At 37.8% G+C, this 19,556-nt stretch overlaps 1 protein-coding gene across 1 annotated transcript in view; it reads right to left on the bottom strand.

Annotated features, from left to right (window-relative positions):
• Nucleotides 1-19,556, bottom strand: part of LOC133994971 (rapamycin-insensitive companion of mTOR-like) — a 30,829-nt gene that overhangs the window by 8,869 nt on the left and 2,404 nt on the right. Inside the window, exons 3-29 of the mRNA XM_062434214.1 lie at nt 19,094-19,191; nt 18,209-18,273; nt 17,950-18,081; nt 17,233-17,296; nt 14,750-14,876; nt 14,434-14,603; nt 14,288-14,355; nt 14,130-14,197; nt 13,822-13,904; nt 12,159-12,246; nt 11,974-12,064; nt 11,816-11,882; nt 11,668-11,748; nt 11,466-11,566; nt 11,204-11,369; nt 9,640-9,741; nt 9,412-9,458; nt 9,129-9,264; nt 6,562-6,761; nt 5,865-5,991; nt 5,122-5,286; nt 4,953-5,029; nt 4,789-4,867; nt 4,580-4,689; nt 3,726-3,813; nt 2,306-2,398; nt 2,083-2,189 (exon numbers count right to left, since the gene is read on the bottom strand). Coding sequence (XP_062290198.1) covers nt 2,083-2,189; nt 2,306-2,398; nt 3,726-3,813; nt 4,580-4,689; nt 4,789-4,867; nt 4,953-5,029; nt 5,122-5,286; nt 5,865-5,991; nt 6,562-6,761; nt 9,129-9,264; nt 9,412-9,458; nt 9,640-9,741; nt 11,204-11,369; nt 11,466-11,566; nt 11,668-11,748; nt 11,816-11,882; nt 11,974-12,064; nt 12,159-12,246; nt 13,822-13,904; nt 14,130-14,197; nt 14,288-14,355; nt 14,434-14,603; nt 14,750-14,876; nt 17,233-17,296; nt 17,950-18,081; nt 18,209-18,273; nt 19,094-19,191 — 2,800 coding nt within the window. The remainder of the gene's footprint in view (nt 1-2,082; nt 2,190-2,305; nt 2,399-3,725; nt 3,814-4,579; nt 4,690-4,788; nt 4,868-4,952; nt 5,030-5,121; nt 5,287-5,864; nt 5,992-6,561; nt 6,762-9,128; nt 9,265-9,411; nt 9,459-9,639; nt 9,742-11,203; nt 11,370-11,465; nt 11,567-11,667; nt 11,749-11,815; nt 11,883-11,973; nt 12,065-12,158; nt 12,247-13,821; nt 13,905-14,129; nt 14,198-14,287; nt 14,356-14,433; nt 14,604-14,749; nt 14,877-17,232; nt 17,297-17,949; nt 18,082-18,208; nt 18,274-19,093; nt 19,192-19,556) is intronic.

Genomic DNA, 19,556 nt, shown 5'->3' with positions numbered 1-19,556 from the left:
CTCCAGTTTCCGCCAATTTGTTCCTCATTTGTTTTGTTGTGCATTTTCTGTTTTCAAGACATATTGCTTTCAGTTTTCTATCTTGACACTTTGATGTCTTCCTTGGCCTCTCAGTATGCTTCCCTTTTATAACCTTTCCATTTTCTTTGTACTTGGTCCTGATTTTAGACACAGCTGACTGGGAACAACCAACAGCTTTTTGCTTTCGTGATGATTTACCTTCTTGAAGAAGTTTTATAATCCTCTCCTTTGTTTCAACTGACATCTCTCGTGTTGCCATGATTCATGTCAATCCGCTTGGTGCAACAGCTCTCCAAGGTGTGAGCACTCTTTTTTTAACTGCAGAATAATTAGCAGATTTAATCTGATGCAGGTGTTTGTTTTAGAACTGCAAGTTACAGGGTGATTCCATAATATTTTCCTCAGAATTGACTGATTCCATATTTTTTTCCTCTGCTTGATCTAAAAAAAAGCAATTGTACTGACTACAACAATTTTCTTTCTTTCTTTTTTTAAATGTTTCTTAAAGCAAGAAAGTTGGCATTTTGGATAAAGATAGTTTTGTGTCATGTCTGTGATTTGCTTTTTTTTTTTTTTTTTTACAAATGTAAACAGTTGAATGAGCATCCTCCAAGAGTGGTGATTCCATCATTTTTGCCAGGGGTTGTAGTATAGAAAAGTTCTGCCCTAATGATCAGAAATTTGTGATGGAGAAATTTAAAATTGCAAACATATTTGATAAATGTTGGAAAAGATGGAGTTTGTCAAACAATTTAGATCAGATTTTCTGTAAAAAAAAAAAAAAAAGGTATCAGTTGTACTCTAACCCCCCTGGTTCTGTGCTACAATCAGTTCTGAGTTCCTTTTATTGACTATCATGAGTCTAATCAGTTGGATAAATGATCTGTAAGGCACATGATGAAGTTCAGACTCTTCATGTCTTCTTCTACTTTTTTCCCCTTTTCTTATTGCATCTTGTTTTAGTCATGTCTTTTGTACAAAATTATTGTGTATTCAAAAAATGTGTATGATGTCTTGTGTTTGTTGTGTTTCTATTTCTAAATACAAAGACAAGACTGGAATCTGGGGCAGCATCACTCTGCAGACACTCTACAGGAGCAAACGTTTTTAGGATATGTCCTGCTCAATATTGACAAAACAAAATTATCATTTAAATGAAGGAATACTCCAATTTCTTTTCTTTTCATTTGATGTTTTTAAATAAATAAATATTTTTTATAAATGCACTTAAATACACTGTAAGTGATTCAGATATTTAATATTGATCATTCTTTGTGGTTACACCATGGGACACTTTCAAATATTTAATATTGATCATTCTTTGTGGTTACACCATGGGACACTTTCAAATATTTAATATTGATCATTCTTTGTGGTTACACCATGGGACACTTTCAGGAGCATTCAGTCTTTACTTTTGAAAAATGGTGCAAATGCCATTTCAAATGACATAAAACCAACAAAAAGACAAAGTATAGATATGAATAAACATTACGCTGCTTTTAAAACTATTTTTTAAGAAATTTTCAAATTTCTCATCTTGCCAACCCTGATTTGTCACTGACCCACATACAGGCTCACTGCACAAGTGTGTAACATTTGATACAATTCTACCCACAGGGGGAGCTAAATGAACATCATAACATCATATTTCTGCAATTCTGTTGTGTTTAATCAAGCGAAACTTGATACACAAGTTCTTTGTGAGAATGTAACAGCATATTGCCTTATATACAGTATCTCTCAAAGGTAATATTCCATGGTAACCAGATGGGGGATTCTAAACACATCTGTAGCATTATCAGCAATGCTTTGTGATTTATTTCAGCTGTCATTCACACACATTCTCCACAGGAAATGCATTTTATACTTACTTTTTGTGCTCTCTGAAATAAGGACTGTGCTGTTCAAATGTTATGTGTGGAAGGAGCTTATATATTATAACTCTATTTTATCTAGGGGCATCACTGTGGCCATTTCTTTCTTTAAGTTAATGGATTTGTTATTTTACACCGTGAGCAGAGTTGAAACAAAGTGAAGAAGGATAGAAGCCCTACCTACCCTCTGATAGACAGAACCTCACAGTGATGGGCCAGAGCCACTATGTCAGGGATCACGGCCGCCTCCAACAGCAGGTTCAGACCCCAGTTTGATGAGCCTATGTTTCCCTGTAGAGAAGGCAACTTGTAAGCATCAACTTTGGATTTCCTTTTCTTAAAATGACATCTTAAAAAAATAAAATAAAATAAAATGTGCAAAAAATAGAGAAATTGCATATGCTGACCAAAGCCCAAAGCGCTGCCTTCAGCTGTTTGATGCCCTCCCATTTGTCCAGGGCTGGAGATCGTACACTAGAGCTCAGATCAGGAACCACATTCTACAGGAGGAAGAGAAAAGAACACGAACATAGAACAAATCAAAATAAGCACCACATTTAGGAACAGCGTCTTTGATCTTTCCTTCCTAAACCATCCTGGATGTGATTAGAATCTGACAAAAGAATGTTTACTCTTAAAGGAAAAAATCACCATGATTTCTGAAAACTAGATCACCTGTGTAGAAGAAATTTGCAGTTATTCTGGAAAGTGGTGCCTTTTGACTAGAGGTAAGGGGGGGAACCCTACCAGAACTTGAGAATGCATTGGGACACGCGTCGTCCAATCAAACTGACTGACTCTACTGATGGTAGGTTTATGGCCAGATTAGCAGCAAAGATAAGTTAGTGCACTGATATATCTCTTTACTGAGGCTTAATATAATAATTCAAATAAAATATAATTATATTTTAAAGTATTTAGTATGATAGCATGATATTTTAGTGTTGGCTTGTCCCTGTCGTTAGTGTAATGTGGTAGGTGGGAGTGTTTTGCGAAACCCACTTTTTATTGTCCTTGAAGGCACCACACTTGACAATGCAGAAACAGGAAACAGAAAAAGGTCACCATAGGACATGTTTTGCATCACCTAGTGGAATTTTGCTGGCAAGTGAGCGAGGAGCTCTGGGTGCAGGCAACATGGAGGGAAGTTGCATATCCTATCCACACTGTGATGAAACAATGCTGGTTGAAAATTGACAAAGTTTCCCTTTGATCAAAAGTATTTAAGCAAAAACTAAAGTAATCATTTTTGCAATCTTGATTAATTTTGAATCCTGATATTAAACAGGTTGATTGGAATGTACAACTAAAACTCATTCTGAAAATGTGTGAAAACTGGAGAGCAATTTCACTCTGTTCTTCAATTGGTTATTATAATATATAACCAAAAAATTCAAATAAAGTGTAATATAAAATTCAACATATCAATGTGATGTGCATCATGGCTGCCTTGTATAGAAGTTTGGAGGCATTGATGATGGAAGATAATGGTCAAATCTCATGTACCTGCACCTCCGTATGAGCGGGTGACATTCATCAGGTTAAAACTAACAATTTATGACAAGTTTGTGCAGTAAAAGAGTTTTTTGAACACTCATACAAACAAGATTCACAAAAAAAGTTAGAGAAGTTTGTATAAGAATACCAAAATTTTCCTTCATGAGATCCAATGATATCTTTCTAAATGCTCCATAATCATAATCTAACCCTCACCCTAAGTCTGGAAAAGTATTGCACAAGTTATAACCAAGATCTAGAATTTACAGTGTATTTGTGTCACCTGTTCAGCAACATCGAAATCTGTGAATGCAAGACAGATGTTCTTACCTGAGCTTCAAGCAGCTGGCAGCCAGTCTTATCATGAACCAGTTGGCTGTAGAGGTGCACAGGAAGATAAACATTTGGCCTCTGTAACCTGCGTACCACACCCAAGCAAAAAGTTCTGTTATGGTACCATAATGATTTCTTTTTATCTGCACCTGAAAATGAATTCCTCTAAAAAAAACATAATTTTATATATAAAGTTAAAAAAAGGAAGAGAAAAAAAAAGATTGTTCAGTCCTTTCCTCATTTGAAATATGTATGGAATACAGCATGTTTATATTGAGTGTGAATGTCCAATGAAGAACTTTATTATTCCACAGCTTCATAAATAAAAGAAAATACAACTTGGTAATGATTTGGGCCATTCCTACATAAATATATAGAATGATATATTGTCAATACATGAAGGAAAATTGCAATAGGAAGCGAGGCTGTATTAGAACCTCCTGGGACCCCTGGGCACAGAAGCTCATGCTCCCCAAACAACTTTTATATTATTCTGATTGGATAACGCTGCTGTCGGGTAGAAACCTTGTAACTCCATATTTTGTTTCGGACATACGAGGCTTCCTAATTATTATAAACCCAAATATCGTACCCAGATTGAACGTATGGTAGATCTGGCCATGATAGGAAGGTTTTTTTTTTTTTTTATATCATCTTGTTTTTGTGGCTGACATGAAGGAGAAACCTGCTTCACATGGTTGTGTGATCAGGGAGGACAGTGGAGTTTTCGCTGCATGTTGATACAGAGAGGGGGATCTCAGCTTAAATGCATATCAGAAATGATGTGTTTACACTCTGCTAGGTGAGAAAGTACAATATGAAACACGGTAAGCAGTGTGTAGGTGAGTGACCTTTGGTTGCTGCGGCGTACGTAGTTGTCTCCATTCACAGGTTTGCGGTACGTGGTGAGAGCTTCATTGAGCTGCTCCTCTATCATGTCCACGTACTTCAGGTTATACTCCTGCAGAGCCACACACACAAACATGGAGCAGCAAATTTCAGATTTTGCAAAAAAACCAGAAACAAACAAAGCGATGGATGTATGCTGGTTGAACTGTACCGTCTGCCATTTCTCCATCTGTTTAGTGACATATCCTCTGTCACTGAGGTAGGAGAAGCCTTTTGGGATGGATAAAAACCTGGTGACAACAGAGACAAAAGGTGAGAGCTGTTTTGTCTTAACAATGATGTCACAGTCAGAGAGTGGTGGATATTTTTTTTTACCTGAGCAGCAGTAGCACACCTTTGTCCCCCAGGTGCGTGAGAGCGGGTTTCATCTCTATCAGTGCATGAAGGTTGGCCTGAACACATTTTGAGGTCGTCTGATTACAAGCCACGTTAATAAAACTCACTGTTTCATGCTTCGTGCTTATTGTTCGGTCTGCTCCCTCACCTGGTCTTCACAGGCTTCATCCAGGATGTCCAGTGCCTCTTTGGAAATGGTCTTATTGCGGTCATGAAGCTGAGTGACCAGTAGCTCAATGCCCCAGTTACTGAAGAACTCCACGTTGGCGCGCAGAAGAACCCGCAGGTGCTTAGTGGCATACAACCTGCAGGACTATGTCGACATGATTAGACACAGATGAGAAGTTCATACAGCTAAAAAAAAACATCTCTGGGTGAATAGAGTTATGTTGATAGAGTTACAACTTTATTGGGTAAAAAGGACAATAGAAATAAAAATTAAAGATCTGCTGCAAATGAACTTTCCTCCTTTGGCAGATGAATGTGAAAACTAGCTTTGCATATACATCATTCTGCACAGAAAGGAGAACAACATCCAACTGAAGGAATAAGAAGTAAAGCACACATTTGAGTAAAGGTGGGCTTTAATAGTCTCACTGACAGCAAGTAGATGATCATTAGTGATTCATTTTTCTTTTAGGGGGGGTGTTTTTGCTTTTATTAGTAAGACAATGACTGACAGGTAACCAGGGGAGAGATAGAAGTGGGTATGACATGCAACAAAGGTCCCTTGCTAGATTCAAACCAGGGGTGTTGCAGATATATGGTACTGTAACTGCACTGTAACCACTCAGCTACCAGGGCCCTCTGATCATAATTGATTTATATACCACACAAACCGTCAGTGCTTCTCTGGTTAAATGCTGTCAGAGAGCTGTGTTTAAATCTTACATCAGTGGCAGCGGTGAGGATTTTTGACAGGATGACTCGAGCCAAACCGTCTCGACTGTAGTCCAGCGTGGAGACTGTCAGCTTCAGCAGCAGCTCCTGATTCTTCAGAGTACACAGGTTCAACAAGCTGGGAGAAGAGAACGCAAAGGAGAAGGTGATGACAGACATAATGACAGTGACAAAGGAAATGAACCGAGTATTAAGATCTGAATGAGTAAATGTTAACCTTTACATACTGTTCACGGTCAAATTTGACCCATTTTTACATTTGATAGCTGTAAAAACACCATATACACATTTCTTTTAGACAGACTTTTCCTAATGTGACCCACAGTATACAAGAATGGAAACAAAATGTGCATATTTTTTATTTTCTGTGCAGCTGGTGCACATTTTTGTTGAGGAAAATGTACAAAATGAATGTGTTTATTACAAAAAAATCAAAATCAGCATTAAAACATGTTGTATTCTTCATATTCTATAAAACGTTCTCCTGGGCCATAAGATAGTTAATGTGAATGTCTTTTTTCACATAAATAACAGTATGTAAGGGTTAAAAAACAAGCGTAGTGAAAGTAAAATAAGAATGCTATTGAAGTGCCTGGTCCAAGGCCTTTTACCCTTTTTATAGACACCGTACTGCCTAAAACCTATCTGCTAACACGCATTCAAAATGAGCTTTACAGTAGATGCTCACCACTGAAAGACACTGCACTTCTCTAGTATCTTGACACTGTGTGGGTGAGCTGACAGGATGCCCAGGAAGATGAAGTAGTGCTGGCTGAGTGTGGTTAGCAGACCCCTGCCCTGCACACTGCAGTTAGGTTTGGGTGGAGCAGAGGAGAACAGACACTGGACGATGTCCTTCACCAGGTCCTCCAGGTACGCCTGACCATCCTAACAGACCACCAAAGACAAGTGGATTAGGAGATGGGTGATGGGGATGGGCATTTACTCAAACACTGATTCCTTGGTGAAGCAAGTTCTGCTGGTGAAATTCTGTCGGTTTCAGTTTAATGTAAAGCAAGTTTGTAATATTGTTTCACATTGTCTCTTTGTTATATGCTAAAAGAAAACCCAAACTGTATGGACTGAATTTGCAGTGAATTAAAACTGCAAGGACAGCAGTTTAGAAACCATGAGACCAACTTTCTTTTGTAAGATAAACCTTTTCCTGTTCATCTTCCTGTGGGAAGCAGTTATTACTCTCCTAAATTACATCTCCCTAGCTCTATGTATTCAGGGTCTGTTACCAGGCGACACATTCTGACTGGAAGACAGAGGTTATGGGTACGTTTGGCAACTACAACATGACGTAGAATAATATTGAGACAGTGGAAGTCGTTCAGTCTATGTGGTTTTTAGGAATGGATCGAACTAATGACAAGTGATGACATTTGAACGGGTCATTTATAAAGTAATGGGAAAGAAGATATTTTCAATCAAGTCTGGGGCTCTTTTTTGACATTAATAGAGGTGATGTCTGATTACATAAGGGGCATCCGATCTAACAGATGCAACTGATTGGTCAACTCATAGGTCAAATGGATTTTAAAAAATCAGTTTTCTTGTTTTTGATGTTCTTTTAATATATGTTTTCATTTAAAAGAGGACAGTGAACTTTATGTATGTTTGCATTTTTGTATGATGATGATGATGATGATGTTATGTGTGTTTTACTGACTGTCAAAAATATTAATAATCATTTTTTTAAAAGATAACCCTCCTCCAGTCCTGTCCCATTCCAACAAAGTATGCAATTTTTTATTTTTTAAGATTTATCTTGGGCTTCTTTGCTTTATTCAGATAGTAACTGGCAGAATTGCCAACAGGAAATAGGGAGAGAGAGAGAGAGAGAGAGAGAGAGAGAGAGAGAGAGAGAGAGAGAGAGAGAGAGAGAGAGAGAGAGAGAGAGAGAGAGAGAGAGAGAGAGAGAGAGAGAAATGACCGGATTTGAACCAGAGACGCTGCGATTATGTGGCATGCACTCTAACTACGTGACCACCAGGGGGCTCCCTAGAGTCTGCAATTTTTAAACCCAACCTGAGACCAAGACCAATATAACTTCAAGATCTTTCTGTCACACACTTCCTATGATACATACAAACATGAAAATACCCTGTCATCCACACATATTTAATCAATGTTGTCGTAGAAACATGTAGAGGCAACTTATTATAGGCTTTAAACACAACTACCAGTGCTACCAATAATCATGCCCACAAATATTCATACTGACTGTCCATTACAAAGAAGTATAAGCATGTAGTAGAGAATACAGCCAAGCTATGTAATCCAACAGCAAATTAGCAGATAAAGATTTACGGCCTACTTTCCTATGATGTAACTTTACAGAAACTGAAGAACAGCGCTTATATTTTCCCCTGATGCTCTGCATGGTCGACAGTCACATGTAATGCATGCACGTGTACATGTGTATGTATAATATTTATAATGTAATCAGTATAACAGTATTTCATACAGTGGCCTATGTGTTTTCCACATATGGGAATAATGAAAGGAGAGAAGTAAAAAGAGCCTGAGTCCGACGCGAGTCTGAGAGATACTAAGCTCGGCCTGAATGGACTCAGCGGGTCGGGACTTGGACACCAGTATGTAACGACAGGAGAATATTACAGAACATGCTGTAGGAGTTAAACAAAACTAATGACAAGAAGAAGATCTGCAAAATCAAAAAACTGTAATAGGGAGCCTCTGTGATTGATTATTGGGGAACTCATGAGAGTCTCACAAAAAAAGAATAAAAATTTGAGATCAAAACCAGAGCAGCAGATGGACCCTAGTGAGCAAGCAATGGATTACAACGTGTTTCATTAGGCTCCTGCTGAACCTGATTGAAACCTGTTTCAATAGTGCTATTTCTTGTGTTATACATGTAATTCTAAGAAAAAAAAACACTTAATGTGAACCTGGAGAGTTATGCTTATTTGTTCTTGGCAATGTAGGTTTCCCATCCAAAAGCAGCCACTCACCTACATCAGCAATGTTTAAACAGCGTCTACTCCCACAGACTGAATACAAATCGACTGCGTTAAAGAGGAACCAAACCAGCTATCCTCAAAATTCAGAGCTATGAACCTTGTTTTAAAACTGGAACATTTCCACTACCCAGCTTAGGCTGCTCCCCTCGCGACCGACCCCGGATAAAGCGGCAAGAAGATGAGATGAGAGACATTTCCACTATAAGTCCAGACACCCGCAAATATTAAATGCTACTTCTTACAACATGCTGTTCCCTCTCACCTCCTCAGATGCCAGGAGGAACTCTATGAACTGAGAGCCAACCACAGTGAGCTGTCTGGCCTTGGGATGCTCCAGCTCCAGACTGCCATACAGCTTACTGCTGGGCTTGTAGAAGAAAAGCAGCTTCTTCACAAACCTGCCCGGAAACATAAACCACACACACACACACACACACACACACACACACACATGCACATACACACACAACAACAACATACAAGCAAGCTATGTGACTTGCCGAAAATCAAATGTCAGATAAGATGAGGACATGTGCCATACTTACTTATGTGTTAGTTCATCCTTATTGCTACGCAGACCAACATTTTGGGACTAAAGACAAAAATAAAACACAAATTAGAAGTTAAAATCATTAAAAGCACCTTGTATTCCACATCAATACTAGCTGGATAACTGTGGAAAAGTTTAGACAGAATGAAATAACCAACCTGGCCAACAAGATCAAAAATGCATTACAGGCTTGTTTCTGGTATGAGACCTGAATGTGTTTTACCTTTAAAATGGTTCCAATAAGGCACCAGTTCCAGTCCAGGTGGCCCTCATGGTTGAGGATGTGGCAATCTCTTATGTTTGTCATTAGAGTGTCTTCATTCTCCTACAGGATGAACACAGCTGGCTTTAGTTACACTTAGTAGTTAATGCTACACAGAGTTATTGGGGAGATATTACTTTACTTTTTTGCTTTTTTCACTGTAAAAACAAAATAAAAAAAATAATGTTGACATATGGTTCCTCCCTGGTCTCGATTAAAACTTTTTCCAAAAAGTCTATTTTAGCAAACACAGGGCCACAATTCACGTCATCTATCACCTTAAAATGAACAAAACAACACAACAGTTACAGCTCATTGGCTCAGAGAACAGTGGGCGGGTTTGGCGTGAGGAGTTCAGGGTCCGTATTGCAGTGGGGGAAAAGTTGTTTCAGAAACAGGAAATGTGCTCGTTGAGTCTGAGATGATTTGACTTTTTTTGACTCTTTTGTGGGTTTGAATGTCTCAACAGTTATTATACATGATTTGAGAATACTTTCAATTCGCAGAGATGAATATGGGCTCATCATTAACAAATATGAGCAGCACAATAAACACAGAAAACATAACCAAATACAGCAAGCCCTGAAAATAAAGAAAACTATTTGCAGTGTGTCTCTGCATTTAGATGTGTTTCCTGTATTTGTATGTTACTTCAGTGTTAACCCTTACATACTGTTCTTTTTCTTTTCTTTTTGTTACATTAGAGAGATGTAAAAACAACATAAAACATTTCTTTTAGCCAGTCTTTTCCTAATATGACCCACAGTATACAAAAATGGAAATAAAATGCATACTTTTTTTAAATTGTGTGCAGCTGATACACATTTTTATATATGCAAATGTACAAATGTTTACATGTATTTATAATAAATTTCAAAAATGTCATCTTCTTCATATTCATCATATTCTATATGATGTTTTTCTGGGCAATAAAATATTGATTGTGAAAGATTAATCAAACATTTATTAATGACTGATGAGGAATTTATGAATTAAAATTGGTGTAGAGGCTAATTATGACTCAGAATATGAACATTATGTGAGGGTTAACATCATGTGTTTCTGTTTTTTCTTTTTTTAAGTGTGTACTATTACACTGTTGTCAAATTTGTGAAAGCTGGTGAAGAGTGAAGATTCTTTACACACACACACACACACACACACACACACACACACGCAGAAAATACAGTTAGCCTCTTGCACAATGAATCACTGAGAACTTGTCATGGTCTGTTTGACAGCACTTGCATATGGCAAAATAGATCACATGACATGAACCTGATACCTGGTACAGAAACAACTATCTCCTCTGTTTGCGGTCATGATGTTTACCCCCCAACACATGTCCTCAAACATCTCCAATAAACATACAATTCCCTCCTATCAGTACTCATATTTTTCTTTTAAAACCCATGTATGAAGATTTCCAGATACTCTCCTTGAGTTTAGCAGGAAAACAACAGAGTCCTGGTCGAGTGTGTAGTGGGACAGCTTGATACACAACAGGAATATGTCATCTGTGTACCTTGACAAGGAAAATGTCTCTCTGGGGTTTAAAGTGCTGTTCTCGGGAGTAATGCGATTCTCCTGATGTGCTGAGGATGTGGTCCAAGAAGAGACTGTGAGGTTTGGGTCCTCGCTTCTTCTTCTCGTGAAAGCACTTCAGGTGGTTGACTGCAGCACTCGCCCGTCTGAAAAAAAAAAAGAAGTGTGAATTCTCTTGACATTAAGTTTTCCTCTTTGCTAAACCTGTTGCAACATTAGCACGCCTGGGAGGAAGTACTCACAGTCTCTGCCCCGGAGCGATGTCAAAGGAGGCCGCCATGTTCATGAGGCTGGGTAAACAGTGCAGGTGGTGGCTGTGACTGTGAGGGAGGATGGTGTTGGCCTGTGTGGGCAAAATCAGGTTTACACACAAAAATAACATGAGTTCTGATATGTATTCTGTCTGTAAATGGAACACAAGAGGAGAGAGAGAGGAGGGGGTACCATATGGAGGAGTTCTCCCACCAAGATGGTGGCACGTATGGATATGGCGTCATCACTGCTTGTTATCACCTCAACAAGACCCTGCCAAGGACAGATAGAGTGTGATACAAACACTGACAGGCTGATCAACGCACAGACATGATCGTACCTCTAGTAATCCACTCTTGATGAAGGCAGAAAGCACCAGAGCTTGGTAGTTGTCCATCAGATCCGGTCTGGAGCAGAATAAGATACAAACAGTTGAAATCGGAAAATCTCACCCGTCTTCAGCACATTTGGCAAAAATACGACCGACTACATTCTTACCTCGAGCACGAGCGATGTGGGAGAAGCGTTTTAGCCTCAGAGGCCACAAATCCATCAGACAACCTCCAGCTCTCTTGAAATTTACTGGGATCTAAAGGTGAAACGGTTTCAACTAAGCTTCATATTTGAATTCAGGATTTCAAGAAAGAAGTTAATGAAGGTGATGTCATCATGTATATACCCACCTACACTAATAAGTGCTTCATTGAAGTCTGCAGTTGCTACAGGTATGGTTAGCAGGAAGATGTCATACAACACCTCTAACAAAGCTTTCTGTGGAAGAAAAGACTTGATTTCAGCAGGTTAAAAGTGTTTCATTTGATTGTATTTATCCTTTAAAAAAAGGAATTGTTCAGTTATATTGCAAATATACACAAGGCCAAGAAAAAAGACAAAAATGCATAAAAACAAAATGAAATGAAATAAAATAAAATAAAACAAACTATAAATAGCATGTATCACAAATAAAGTGTTAGGCATAAGGATAAAAACAAAAATCAGTTTTTTTTTTTCTTCATAATTTGTTCTTTGTTTTTTTTTCATTCATCATTTTTTATTCCTTTTCTTTGTGTTGTTCTTGTTCTACATGTGTTCTGTCTTATTATTCACTTGTCAGCCAACTGTAAAGCACTTTGAACTACATTAACCTGTATGAAAGCTGCTATATAAATAAAGTGTGATTAATTGATTGATTAATTGATTGATCAGTATGCATAGTGGATATAGCACGCTCCATATCAACATACTGCTGTGCCTCTGCTGCAGCACAGGCTTAAATGGAAGTTGACACATGCAGACCTAGTTCTCCTGAGTATTATTCATTATACAAACAGTATCAACTCTAATACATAAAATACATAACACCTTTTTTGATGAAGTAAAAGGGTTTTACACCAGCTTTTAAAAGCTGTAATAGATACTATTTATCTGACTGACTTCTAACTATGCAGTCATCCTGTATTCAATTCAATAATAATAAGAATAATTTAACTGACTGACTGAAAATGAATTACTCTATACTTATAGTTTATAATTACAGCAGAGTATTTCATTACGCTGATTTGCTGTACACCAGCTCATGGCCATTTACTGCTTAATACCAAACTCTATTGTAATGTTTACTCATTTTCATGATTTATAAATGTTCCTTACTTAGAAGTGGCTTCTTTTATTTGAATCAAAAATGTAATGCCGCATAATCGTTTCTTACAACTAATCAACAAATTAGACAGGCATTAGACTTCTCAATGATCTTTGAACCAGACTAGAAGTGCCCGAATACATTTTGATTAAGTGGCCAACTGTATAGCTTACTGCAGTGTGTAATCTACTTTAAGAAGGGAATAAAATAGTCCCTAAATCTGGACTATTTCTTCAGTAGAAAGTTGTTCTAATACAAACTGTACACACTGACCGGTCTGTATTTTATTCAGAATTACATGGGCACTAATTCTAGAAAGAGATGTGGCTGTCATTTTTTTAATGTTTGAACACAACAAACAACATTCAGTTCACCTATATTGTATTGGGGTGAAGCACAAGTATCTGGGAGAGACCTCAACACCTGGACTAAACTATCTGCAAGCCACTAAGGAAGATTTTTATTTATATAACTTTGGTGAACTGATCCCTGTCTAGTCTCATAGTTTCATAGCACATCATACAAATGCTCCCAGTACCTCCCACTCCCACTACGGCCCACTTCATGTGTCATACTTAGACTGATGCATTAATGCCTGTATTTACGAAGAAGCTCATGAAGAAGCTAATGCCTTTAGCTGGTGGGTGAAGGTTGTGTCCTTCCACAAAACAAACACATGGCTCTGTTACATTATACTGAACACCTACCCGCACTTCCATATTTGGTATACAGAGTAAGCCAATAAGAGACTGGATTCCAGAGTTGCCTGACTTGCAGAGGTTAATGATGCCTGCAAGGTGAACGGGCCCAGAGGGTGAGGTTAGACAGAGAAACACACCTTCTCAATAACTCTACATACTGTGTGTCATTCTATAAACAATGGAGAGTTAATGAGGCGTTCAGAGATGAGGACAACGTGGAGTAAGGAGAAGGTCTTCTTAGTGCCACGTGATGTAAAGAGGTGACTTTGTTGTATACAGTACATACGAAACTGACTGTAAATTCAACCACTTACCTGACCAGGAGCGAAAAGAAGCAACTATAGACATTTTACTGGCCATGAATCGAGCCTCTCTGTCCTCCCTGGAGACACAAACACACATACAAATGTTTTAATATGACCCCATCCAACATGGTTTATGTGCTATGCTTCAGCAGCCTCTGTGGACTCACCTGAGCTGCCCCTCTGCTATGTTAGGAGAGTGTCTGTAGTGGAAATCGGTGTACGGGGCCAGGATTTGCTGAGAAAAGACAGATGTGTGTTTTTAAATAACATCGCTCACATTTTAGGAGTTAGAGATTTAGACAGTTAGAGATACCTCGAGCTCAACGTCCGAGCGAATGTACTGCCTTGTGTGAGGGTGGTTGAGGAGGTGCAGGATGGTGGTGATGAGAGCTTCATTGATGCGACTCAGCTGACAGTCGGTCACGCTCTTCAGAATGGTGCTGAGACCGCCCCGCTGTGCCACCACAACAGGGTTCTTCAAGGCTGCAGAATAAAGGGGCCACACAGAGTTCTGCCAACACTGTTACACTGCTGACGTCAGAGCCTGTGTGTGTGTTTGTGTGTGTGTGTGTGTGATTGTGTGTGTGATTGTGTGTGTGATTGTGTGCGTGCACTTTGTTTTTACTCACAGAGCTCACAGATTATGGCAATGCAGGCCCGCACCATACGATCTTGTTCATGCAGTCCGTCGTTGCCCACGGCGATGAGGGAGTTGGTGACAGAGGAAGGGAAAAGCAGTGCATTCACAGTGATCATCTGTATCAAGACACAGCACAAACACACAGTATGACTAGGTTTTTTGTACTCTTATTAGTTTATTAGAGCCAGAATTAGAAATTACATCTGCTGTCCCTTGTCCAGATATTAAAAAGGGACACTAAAAAATAGTATAAAACAACATATCTTATAAAATTCATATTATAAATGAGTTCAATCATGAAATGACCTTCAGAGGAGTTTGGAAATATTCCATATGCATAAATTGCCACATGGAAGGCAAGTTTGAATCAGACACCCTGGGACTCACACCAGGGACTCTTGCATTAACAGAGAATGTGACTTACTGACTGCACCACTACAAAGACATTTAGTTTTTAATTTTATTGTAGTATGTGTATATATATATATATATATATACACACATATATATATACATGTTATAATTGCATTTTAGGGTCCATTTATTTAGTTTTAAATGTTATTGTTGTATACATTTGTTTATTTTTCTATATCACTATTTTCTGAGCTGCTGTAGCAATGAATTTTCCCCACTGTGGGATCAATAAATGTATCATATCTTATCTTATCTTTCCACACACTTGCTTACAACGTGAGACAAGGACATCGCATTTGCCAGGCTGAGATATTTTTGTCTTCGGCCGTATCCTAATATTGACATGTTTGATTATTAATAAACCACAGCTTTGACTTGCCAGACAAAGAACACTAAGCACAGTAAGTGAGTTCTCTGATGTGCACTGGTAGAAAATACTATTTTTTGACACTGTAGAAAAAAGCTGTTGACAGACAGAAGACACTTCTTCAGATGGAAGTCATACAATCTGCTCTTATGAAGCGTCTGATAACTAACTGTTTGTTCTTTGTATAATAAATGTTTGAGGTGGAGGAGGTTATAGCAGCTACTTGATATAAATCAAATTATAAAAAGAGTGATATAGGTGAGTAAAAATAAACAAATGCAGTTCAATACTAAAATATATGGGTCAGTGAGGTTTTTTTGTGTCCATGTGGTTTAGTCAAATTTAAAGGGTTAAAATGTGAAAATAAACGTATGAATAACTTGTACACATTCTTTTTTTGTGGACCCAGCATCAAATCTATTGTGAGAGAATATATTAGAGGATTATGGCAAAAATGTCTAAGTGGTGTAACCGTAAAAAAAAACCATTCAACTTAATTCAACACTAAATTCTCAATAAAACACCATATCAACTAGTTTGGCATGATCTTACATTATAACTTTTTATATTAAATAAAGGTAATGGAATACAATTGTTCTAAATATTACATTAAATCAGGGGAATCATGTCAATCACTAAACATTTTTTAAATGTTTTTAAATTAAGTATGTTTTGAATAAGTCCACTTAAATACACTGTAGGTGATAAAATATTGAATATTTATCATTCTTTTGTGGTTACACCATTTGACATGTTCAGGAGCATTCAGTCTTACTTTTGGTAAAAAAAAAATGGTGCAAATGTCATTTCAAATGATATAAAAGCAACAAAAATACTAAATGTACATTTTAACAAACCTTATGCTGCTTTTAAAACTAGTTTTTAAATTGCTCATCTTGCCAACTCTTATTTTTCATTGACAGTACAATAAGTCACAAACATTAAATAACTAACTCAAACATACAAATAAATAAGAATAAATTAAATTAAAATAGAGACTAGAGATGTAAACATAATCATAACCATACCACACTATTTGTTACGGTAATAAAATGCATGATTGACCATAGATGTTAGAATTGAAGTGTCCATTGAAACAAGAATAATTTACAGTGTAAACATTGCAGTATACATATGTAGCAGTATATACAGACAGCACTTGACAGTACTTGAGACATTACACACAGATACATCTGAAATATAACAGATGTGATGGATCATTTCATAAAAGAGAGCTGCAACTACAATTTTAAAAGAACGTTAATATCAACCCTCTATTGGTTTTGATGTGGATTTGTAATATTAATCAACCAACCTTTGGTAAATTCTTTTTCATGTGAACTCTTAATGACAGTTTAGAATTGATTCACAGACCCAGCTACGACAAAACTAGTAGCTTTTGCCCTGATATGATTAGGAGCCTTTTTTGCAAAGAATATTCTTACATTTTAGCTACATTTCACTGAAAGTGTGGTCGATTTCAACCTGCTTTATTACTGCTCATTGCATTTGTAAGTTTGTACAACCATGTTCATAGATCACAGTATCATCAGCATATAGCTAGATCTGACATCAGGTCAGACAGAAGGCAGATCATTGATGGGTGGACCTATATACAGTAGCAGCCATCCAACTATGTGAAAACCCTTACAGAGCTGATAGGAAGAGCATTCATTGACAACAGATCTCACCTTGCGTGCCAGTCTGAGAGCCTGTGTTCTCTCAACCTCATTGCTTTGCTGTATGTCTATGCACCTAGGATGGAATCAAGAGGACAGGTTAAGTAAAGGAGAATGACAAAAATAATGTTACACTATTTGAAGACAACCACTCATTAAACCTATAAACTGCAATCTGTGTCAGACTGCACAATATCAATTTAAGGCTGTAATATTGTGCGATGATTGCATAGGGAATTGTACCGCTATGATGAAAAACTGAAAAAAGTATGAGACCAGAGGCAAATCGACAGCTCGTTCTACATCTACAGCAAAATCACACAAATGTCTATACATGGAAATAAGAAGCACGCATTTGTTCATCCCCTTAACTTTATACAAGTGACAAATATGTCACTTAGGAAATGTCCCACGGTCCAGTGTATTCAGTGTTTCATATCAGGTTCTGATTGGTTGGTTTCTAGACATGGGTTGCAGTAACAGTCACATTGTGAGAGTTTGGTACTAAAGTTCCGTCAATGTCAGTATTTTGCCATAGGCTGTCTTTGGTAACTAAAGCTCCAACATGTGTCTCATTGTGAGACGACCAAAGATTTCACCACATCTCTCTTAAAGTGGTCTCATTTCTAAGCAGACATCCCAAAATCATACAATGTAAAGGGCTTTAGGAAGTCTCAGCAAGACAACATTGTTTGGACATTTGTCTTTCAAAGCTAATATTTCACTCACCTTGCAATCAAATAGTCCACTTGGTGACGAAGTACCTTCTCTAGAATGGTGCTGTCTCTGATAAGGTAACGCAAAGCTCGTAACCCGGCTGCACGTACTTCCTTAGCCTCGTTCAACAATGCTAATCGAAGACTTGGGAGGGGAAAATCATGGAAAACATGGATTAAGAACTCTTAAACTTTTCATCACAATCAAGGAAGTCCATCTAATGAGCTGTGAGCTATGAGCTTCAGCAAGGCTTACATATCTAAATACTCACCAAATACTTATTTCGTCATATGTAAAGCCAAGCTTCTCCTCTGAGTGGCCCACACTGCAGAGAAGCTATGGGAGAAAGGAAAAGATAACTTTGGTGAATACAAGCCACCTACAGTATGCACTCAGAGCCTGTTCATTGATACTTTGCCCTGCCAGCGTCACCAAAGGATGACAATATCAGTTGGTCATTGACACTTTGGTCGAGGGTGTAGGTATGTTGTTGCTGTTTGGTAGTATATAAATATAATATCCTTACCACGTGAAGCCTGACAGGCTAAACCCAGGGCATAGACAGCTCATAAAACACCTGCTAGTGGGTAAAGTTAAGCCAAACTGTAAAACTGGATTTTGAAAAGTGGAGGAGACATTTCCAGATGAAATTATTCCCTTGACATTGGAGTAAAGGTGTTTCAACCAGATTGAAATTTGCTTAGTCTATTTGTGTCTATTTTGTGTTTACATTGAGTGTTACTCACCAAAACACATTGTGTGAATCCTCAAGGCCTAACAAAATAAATGTCAATACATTTCCTTCCTCATAAAACATTTGCAAAGCCAAAGTATTGTTTACATCGTCTTCTTCCTTTATTTTGCTGGCACATTGCTGTTTTCTTGGCATGAGATAAATAAAATGGGGATTCACCTATAAAAAAAGAAACTTAGGGTATCTTTAAATTATAGTCAGAATGTCTTGCCTTTAGCTTTCTCTTAGCTCCACCCTTAAACTACAATACAAGGTATCACATAACGATAACTGATCATATTCATGCTCACAAGGGTACAAACCCTTTTTGAATGACGCCAAAGTTCGCTACGATCTTTTCATTGTCTCCACCCTCAGAATTTGCAAGTGGTGCTTTATCCTTTTAGTGTTATTTCAACAAACCTTTACGAAGTTGTTCAGGTGACCGAGCTTGCACATATTGGAGACTCCTTGCTGCTTTGCAACATTTTGAAGGATTTCACGAAGGTTCTCTGCAGGATCTGACATCAGTGAAGAAGAGCATGGCTTTTAGTTCAAAGTCACACATTTTTACTACACACACTACATTACATACAGACAAAACATCTTAATGGGAAAATGAAAAAAAAGAAGCTTTCAGACGATAAAAATACATTTGTATTTAAACACTTGTTAAACACATTAAACTGGAACAACAACTACCATTGTACACTGTCAGGTATAAAAGGGGTCTACAGTTTTCTCTCTGGTGTGGAACAGTCCACCACTGGAACAATCAGCTACTGCACAATAAAACTGTTATTCATTCATTTTCATTTAAACCTCTATTTACACAGTCTAACCCATTGAGAACAAGCTCTCTTTCCCAAGAACGATTTGATTACAA

Source organism: Scomber scombrus, chromosome 15 (genome assembly GCF_963691925.1).
Source record: "Scomber scombrus chromosome 15, fScoSco1.1, whole genome shotgun sequence".
Lineage (NCBI taxonomy): Eukaryota > Metazoa > Chordata > Actinopteri > Scombriformes > Scombridae > Scomber > Scomber scombrus.
This window is presented reverse-complemented; position numbering and strand designations above follow the sequence as displayed.